The sequence below is a fragment of the Oncorhynchus keta genome, chromosome 22 (assembly GCF_023373465.1).
Source record: "Oncorhynchus keta strain PuntledgeMale-10-30-2019 chromosome 22, Oket_V2, whole genome shotgun sequence".
NCBI classification, from domain to species: domain Eukaryota; kingdom Metazoa; phylum Chordata; class Actinopteri; order Salmoniformes; family Salmonidae; genus Oncorhynchus; species Oncorhynchus keta.
Window position 1 is genome coordinate 23,242,417 of NC_068442.1, and position 8,178 is coordinate 23,250,594.

Consider the following 8,178-nt stretch of genomic DNA (forward strand, 5'->3'; position numbering starts at 1 on the left):
TGTGTGTCTGTGTGTCTGTGTGTCTGTGTGTCTGTGTGTGCTCCATTGCTGAGAGGAGGACTGAAGACCACATGACCTTGTTCACATGTTCAGTTGTGATTTGTCCATTTTTGGTTGTTGGTGCATTATTACTGTTGAATCCATGATGCAACGCCAGTGATAAGAGGTTGGAGGTTGGATAGTGATAAGAGGTTGGACTGACAAACACAAGGTTGTAGGTTCATGGCCCACATGATCTGCCCACTGAATTGATTGCAATATGAATCCCTTTCCTCTCTCTCTCCTTCTCTTTCTCAGATGACAGAGGGGCGATGTCAGGTCCATCTCCTGGACGACAGGAAGCTGGAGCTCCTCGTACAGGTACACACACACACACACTTAAGGTTGGGGGAGGGATAAGGAGACTGTGTGTGTGTGTGTGTGTGAGCGCTAACCTCAGGAGCTCAATTACTGCTGACTGGATGACACTGCTCCGTCTTCTGCTCACCTGATCCTTCCACACACACCCTCTCTCATTAAGGAGTCCTGTCAGTCGGTCCATCAGACGTGCAGCTCTGTCTGTCTTTCTGGCTGGCTGGCCTAAATAATACCATATTTACAAACTGTGGGTCAAATTGGTGCATTCACCTTATGCTTGTCTTCTTAATTCCCCCACCTCCCCCTCCTTCTGCCCTCCCTTGTCCCTACTCTCTCTGTAATGAAGAATGATTCTGACTAACTATTTTTCTTCATAGCAGTCTCATCACAACAATGGAGCACCCTTCCCCCTCCCCTGTCCCAGTGTCCTCCTAACCCTCTTCACTAACATTGACAGTCTTGTCTGTTCATCAGGAAATCTTACTGCTGCTGCAGAGCATACAGAAATAAAGATACATGAGTAGAAGATAGTTCTGTATGGACAGAAGGAGATAGAGGTAGAGTCGAGGACAGAGTACGTTGAGGCGAGTAGAACGTAGAACAGAGAGAGGGAGAGTGGTGGAAATGAGATGACAGCGCTGCATGCAGTGTGATCTGATTACAATGGCAGAACTGATCCACCTCTCTCTCAGTCCATCTCTAATAGACCTTCATTGTATAAGGGAGGATTTCTCTTTCGCTCATCCACTTCCTTGCTTCACTCTCCCTATCCTCACCTCGCACTCTAGCTATCTTCTCTCCTTCTCTCTACCTCTTTCACTAAGCCTCATATTTCTCCACATAGCTCGATCACATCCTCCCTTCATCTTCTATTTCTTCCTTCCTCTCATCCCTTCATTCCCTCAGCCAGGAGGAGTGGAAACAGAGCAAGAAAGACTGAGATTCAAAATGAAGGGAGAAGAGAGGAAATAGGATAGACACACACAGAGAGAAGGAACAGATACAGATTGTTCTCTGTTTATAATTATTTCAGCAAAGCAGGTCCCTCTCTCTTTCCCCCCCTCTCTCTCGGATGTTTCAGTATGTCGTTGAGGGGTTAATGGGACCCTAGAGAATTCCCATGTTATTCCTGGTTTTCCTGTGAGCTGGATAGTGGTGAGGCTCTCCCCCTTTTAGGGAAGGGAAAGATTTTTGGCAATGATCCCATAGGGCCCCAAAACCATCAGGCAGCTACTATATATCTCTACCTGTGAACCACCACTGACAGGGCAGGTCTACCCTTACCTCTCTCACAGCCTTGCAGGGTGGAGGATGGTAAAGATTCTAAAACATTTTGAAGTTCATACTTGTCAGTTATTAAGATAAGTTATGACGTTCTTCCTGTCTCAGCCCCAGTTAGGGCTCCAGTCCTCACTCTCCCCCTCTGTCTCCCTGTCTCAGCCCCAGTTAGGGCTCCAGTCCTCACTCTCCCCCTCTGTCTCCCTGTCTCAGCCCCAGTTAGAGCTCCAGTCCTCACTCCCCCTCTGTCTCCCTGTCTCAGCCCCAGTTAGGGCTCCAGTCCTCACTCTCCCCCTCTGTCTCCCTGTCTCAGCCCCAGTTAGAGCTCCAGTCCTCACTCTCCCCCTCTGTCTCCCTGTCTCAGCCCCAGTTAGGGCTCCAGTCCTCACTTATCCCCCTCTGTCTCCCTGTCTCAGCCCCAGTTAGGGCTCCAGTCCTCACTCTCCCCCTCTGTCTCCCTGTCTCAGCCCCAGTTAGGGCTCCAGTCCTCACTCTCCCCCTCTGCCTCCCTGTCTCAGCCCCAGTTAGGGCTCCAGTCCTCACTCTCCCCCTCTGTCTCCCTGTCTCAGCCCCAGTTAGGGCTCCAGTCCTCACTCTCCCCCTCTGTCTCCCTGTCTCAGCCCCAGTTAGGGCTCCAGTCCTCACTCTCCCCCTCTGTCTCCCTGTCTCAGCCCCAGTTAGGGCTCCAGTCCTCACCCCCCCCTCTGCCTGTCCAGCCCCACTTAGGGCTCCAGTCCTCACTCTCCCCCTCTGTCTCCCTGTCTCAGCCCCAGTTAGGGCTCCAGTCCTCACTCTCCCCCTCTGCCTCCCTGTCTCAGCCCCAGTTAGGGCTCCAGTCCTCACTCTCCCCCTCTGTCTCCCTGTCTCAGCCCCAGTTAGGGCTCCAGTCCTCACTCTCCCCCTCTGTCTCCCTGTCTCAGCCCCAGTTAGGGCTCCAGTCCTCACTCTCCCCCTCTGTCTCCCTGTCTCAGCCCCAGTTAGGGCTCCAGTCCTCACTCTCCCCCTCTGCCTCCCTGTCTCAGCCCCAGTTAGAGCTCCAGTCCTCACTTATCCCCCTCTGTCTCCCTGTCTCAGCCCCAGTTAGGGCTCCAGTCCTCACTCTCCCCCTCTGTCTCCCTGTCTCAGCCCCAGTTAGGGCTCCAGTCCTCACTCTCCCCCTCTGCCTCCCTGTCTCAGCCCCAGTTAGGGCTCCAGTCCTCACTCTCCCCCTCTGTCTCCCCGTCTCAGCCCCAGTTAGGGCTCCGGTCCTCACTCTCCCCGTCTGTCTCAGCCCCAGTTAGGGCTCCAGTCCTCACTCTCCCCCTCTGTACTGTAGACCTGTGGTGCTGACAATGATAACTATTAACACGGGGCTGTCTGTCTGGCCTGGGGGGTAAAAGACTTGAGTGGGGCTCTGGCTAATAGGGGTGTGTATGTGTAGGTGTGTCTGATAGGTGGGTCTGCAGGTGTCGCTGCCTGTGGATCGACACTTCCTGACTGAAGATGAGTTTTGGGTAGAACGCCAGTGTTTCTAAAAAGCTCACCACATCGGCTACAGACACAGAGAGACCAGGTGGAAAGAGATAGAGAGAGATGTAGGTAAGAGCTCAACAACAGCTAATACTGCCACTCTGCTGCCGATGTGCATAATATCTCTCTGTAGCCTTTATTTAATGAGCGTCAGTCACACTGTCCATATCTCAATCCTGCTCTACCACTAAACATCATTACACTTCCGCTGAATGTCTACTCCGACTCTCATGTCATCACACACGCATGTACACACACACAGAAATGCAGACACGCGCCTTACACACGCGCCTCACACTAGACTTACGCAGTAACCTTCATAGCGACATTGTGCCATTCCGGGATATTCAGTATACCGGCACTGAACACAAGATGTTATTATGTTATTCAAACCCCTGAGGATCTGTAATCCGAAGGTAAGCAATTCTAACAACTACATGTAAACTAAATGCTAACGAGCGCATTGCCAACATTTTATAGTCTCTGACCTAAACTGTATAAGTATACAAGTAACTCAAAAATGCTACTCACAGTTTGCTGCACACACTAAACAAATATTAGACAGCAAGGGTCTTGATCCAGGTAGGGATTCTCTGCTGTTACCAAGCAAAGTCTGATTTAGGAAGAAGCTAACCTCTTAGCTAGATAGCTAACTAGCTACTAAATGACGCTAGGCTTGCACAACTGCAGAGCATTTAGTACATTTTAGACAGTTAACTTAAAAGTTATATCTAGCTGGCAAACATTTACTTGTGAATACTGTAACTAGATCACTGGGGTATTGAAAAGATGATGCCACAGAACAATTATTCCACAGGTGAAGTGAGGAATACGATCTTCTTTATCTCCTATGGTAATTGACCAAGTTGACTGCAGGTATTTACTTACTGCACATATTCAAATGTATTAAACAACTTTAAATAAATAGTTTCAATGGTATTGACAGGATTGAAAAACCATCCTAGGGCTTTTTCCAAATACCCAGGTATACAGTACATACAGTTTGCTGCCCAAGCCTACCTCACACACAGGCCTTATTATGCTAATCATACTTATCTTTATAGAGCTGCTGTTCATGATATCCTCAATTCAGGAGAGGACGCTGCCACTGTTATCACTTTCTCTCTTCTCCCCCCCTCTCTCCCCCTCTCACCCCCATCTCTCTCCCTCCCCCTCTCACCCCCATCTCTCTCTCTCTCTCTCTCCCCCCCTCTCACCCCCATCTCTCCCCCATCTCTCTCTCTCTCCCCCTCTCACCCCCATCTCTCCCCCTCTCTCCCCTCTCACCCCCATCTCTCTCTCTCCCCCTCTCACCCCATCTCTCTCTCTCTCTGCCCCCTCTCACCCCCATCTCTCTCTCTCCCCCTCTCACCCCATCTCTCTCTCTCTCTCCCCCTCTCACCCCATCTCTCCCCCTCTCACCCCCATCTCTTTCTCTCCCCCTCTCACCCCCATCTCTCTCTCTCTCTCTCTCTCTCTCTCTCTCTCTCTCTCTCTCTCTCTCTCTCTCTCTCTCTCTCTCTCTCCCCCCCTCTCTCTCTCTCTCTCTCTCTCTCCCCCTCTCTCCCCATCTCTCTCTCTCTCTCTCTCTCCCCCTCTCACCCCCTCTCTCTCTCTCTCTCTCTCTCCCCCTCTCAGCCCCATCTCTCTCTCTCTCTCTCTCTCTCTCTCTCTCTCTCTCTCTCTCTCTCTCTCTCTCTCTCTCTCTCTCTCCCCCTCTCAGCCCCATCTCTCTCTCTCTCTCTCTCCCCCTCTCACCCCCATCTCTCTCTCTCTCTCTCTCCCCCTCTCAGCCCCATCTCTCTCTCTCTCTCTCCCCCTCTCAGCCCCATCTCTCTCTCTCTCTCCCCCTCTCACCCCCATCTCTCTCTCTCTCTCTCTCTCCCCCTCTCACCCTATCTCTCTCTCTCTCTCTCTCCCCCACTCTCTCTCCCACTCTCCCTCTCTCCCTATATTTCTCTATCTCTCTCACTCTCCTTTTCTCTCTCTCTCTAGCTTTAACTTTATCATAGTTCCTCCATAATTGTGCTGTCTGTCTCTCCACATCTCCTGTGATTGGTTATTTATAGCCAGGATGGTGTGGCCAGTCAAGTCTAATGACTATTGTTGGTGTGGCTACTCGTTAATGAGAAACTGTTCCTAGGTCTGAATCTGAACCAAAACACTCATTACTACAATTATACACTGTAGCACATTACAACACTACAGAAAGAGAGAGACAGAGTTTATTTATCTGTATTTGTTTGGTATTTCTAAACGTAGCTCTTTTCTCTCTCTCTCTCTATCTTTCTCTCGCTCGCCCTCTTTCGTTCTCTCTCTCCAGAGTCTTTCTGTGTAGCAGTATCCTTGTGTAGGCGTAGCTTTTAGTATATCTAGGTCAGTGTAGATGGTGGTGGTGTGTGTGTGTGTGTGTGTGTGTGTGTGTGTGTGTGTGTGTGTGTGTGTGTGTGTGTGTGTGTGTGTGTGTGTGTGTGTGTGTTCATGGTTGAATGACATCACCGCGTTTACTTTAAATAGCTCACAGTCGTGGATCAGTGAGTAGATATTAAAGGATTGGCCCAAGGGTTGAGAGTGTGAATCATGGATTCTGTGTACGCGAGCTTGTGCGTGTAAGTGAGTGAATGTGCATATGTAATTTTTTTAGCGAGTCTGTATGTGTGTGTGTGCTTGTGTTAGGTGTGGGTGTGATGCTGTGTGCTTGTGTTAGGTGTGGGTGTGATGCTGTGTGCTTGTGTTAGGTGTGGGTGTGATGCTGTGTGCTTGTGTTAGGTGTGGGTGTGGTGCTTGTGTTAGGTGTGGGTGTGATGCTGTGTGCTTGTGTTAGGTGTGGGTGTGATGCTGTGTGCTTGTCTTAGGTGTGGGTGTGATGCTGTGTGCTTGTGTTAGGTGTGGGTGTGATGCTGTGTGCTTGTGTTAGGTGTGGGTGTGATGCTGTGTGCTGTCAGTATGTGTAGCCAGGCAGAGACACACCCATGCTTGACCCCAGGGTGGGGTTCGCTCTCTGAATATCACGAGCACAATCCACATGGCAGGACAGTGTGTGCCACTCTCTCATCTCTCTCCCTCTTGATCTTTTTCAGTCTTTCATTATTTCTTGTTCTCTCGCATGCTCTCTCATCCCTCACTCCCTCGATCCTTCTCCTTTTCTCTCTGTTTTCTCTCTCTCTCCGTGTGACTTCCTCTCCGCCTCTCCGTACAATAGTCAGTGTGCTGACAAGGTCTTAGCCTGCAGTCTTCAATAATGGCTCTTTTTCTGTGTTCAGTGGCTTTGGATGGACGTGTGATGTCATTGTGACAGAGGCGAAAACATAAGCATCCTTACAGTATTTCAATTTGTTGAAGACTATGATTAGTTGATTAGATGATCAGCTGTTGTACTTGTTCGCACAGTGGTACAGTTCTATACTTATTCCTGTGACTCTGCAGTAGGAGTGTAGGTCGGGGAGGGGGGCACCCCCACACACACTCTGAGAGAGAGAGAGAATACACACCTGCACTGTCAGCAACACTTACACATCTGTCACTCTTAGACACCCACTCCCCCTCCTCTCTCCTGAGCAGTGTCAGTCAAAGCCCTGAGTCACTGCAGTAAATCACTAGCTATTAGAATACAGTGTCACATTTAGCTTAACACACAACCTGTACATGCACAAACAGAATCACTCACACATTCTGACACACACACACACACACACACACACACACACACACACACACACACACACACACACACACACACACACACACACACACACACACACACACACACACACACACACACACACACACACACACACACACACACACACACACCATACATCATACTGACCCTACCTGTGTGTATGTGTTTCCCTGCAGCCCAAGTTGATGGCCAAGGACCTGTTAGATTTGGTGGCCTCCCACTTCAACCTAAAGGAGAAGGAATACTTTGGGATCTCCTACACAGACGAAACGTAAGTCCCTCTGGTTCACTGTTATGACCAGGAATATAGGACTGTCCTGTTTCTGGAGGGGGCTATGTGAAGTGTAGGGTTTTGTTCCAGCCCAGCACTAACACACCTCTAATGGGAAGTAACAACACTCTGGCCTGTTTATCACACAAGGAAAGAAATGTATGTTTGAAATGTGAAGATGCCATTTGATTGACATTGTTATTGTGGGAGTATAAAACAGATATCCTACAGTCTAGTCCCAGTCTGCTAGTCCCAGTCCGAGTGCTCTCATTTGAATACTGTTTGTTATTGATTTACATAGGCCAACCGTCTGTGATATTTTATACCTCTCATTCATCCCTCTCTCCAGACCCTTTCAACAACTCCACTGGCATACCCAATGCTGGGTGACATTTGTAAAAGACATAGCAAGAGACTGCACACCCCAGTTCTGTCTCTCTCTGTTTCTGTCTCTCTCTCTCTCTGTTTCTCCCCCAGTTCTGTCTCTCTCTGTTTCTGTCTCTCTCTCTGTTTCTCCCCCAGTTCTCTCTCTCTCTCTGTTTCTCTCTCTATTTCTGTCTCTCTCTGTTTCTCCCCAGTTCTGTCTCTCTCTGTTTCTCCCCCAGTTCTGTCTCTCTCTGTTTCTGTCTCTCTCTGATTCTCCCCCAGTTCTGTCTCTCTGTTTCTCCACCAGTTCTGTCTCTCTCTGTTTCTGTCTCTCTCTGTTTCTCCCCCAGTTCTGTCTCTCTCTGTTTCTGTCTCTCTCTGTTTCTCCCCCAGTTCTGTCTCTCTCTGTTTCTGTCTCTCTCTGTTTCTCCCCAGTTCTGTCTCTCTGTTTCTCCCCCAGTTCTGTCTCTCTTTTTCTCCCCCAGGTCTGTCTCCCCCAGTTCTGTTTCTCTCTGTTTCTGTCTCTCTCTTTTTCTCCCCCAGTTCTGTCTCTCTCTGTTTCTCCCCCAGTTCTGTCTCTCTTTTTCTCCCCCAGTTCTGTCTCTCTCTGTCTCTCTCTGTTTCTGTCTCTCTGTTTCTCCCCCAGTTCTGTCTCTCTTTTTCTCCCCCAGTTCTGTCTCCCCCAGTTCTGTCTCTCTGTTTCTCCCCAGTTCTG

At 49.5% G+C, this 8,178-nt stretch overlaps 1 protein-coding gene across 15 annotated transcripts in view; it reads left to right on the forward strand.

Annotated features, from left to right (window-relative positions):
- Positions 1-8,178, forward strand: part of LOC118376514 (FERM domain-containing protein 4A-like) — a 446,877-nt gene that overhangs the window by 311,041 nt on the left and 127,658 nt on the right. For 12 of the 15 annotated variants that reach the window (XM_052474917.1, XM_052474918.1, XM_052474913.1 and 9 more), the window contains exon 3: positions 7,003-7,097. In XM_052474917.1, coding sequence (XP_052330877.1) covers positions 7,003-7,097 — 95 coding nt within the window. Of the gene's footprint in view, positions 1-282; positions 361-7,002; positions 7,098-8,178 lie in introns of those variants that run through there. The other 3 variants (XM_052474921.1, XM_052474923.1, XM_052474922.1) reach the window with 2 other exon arrangements.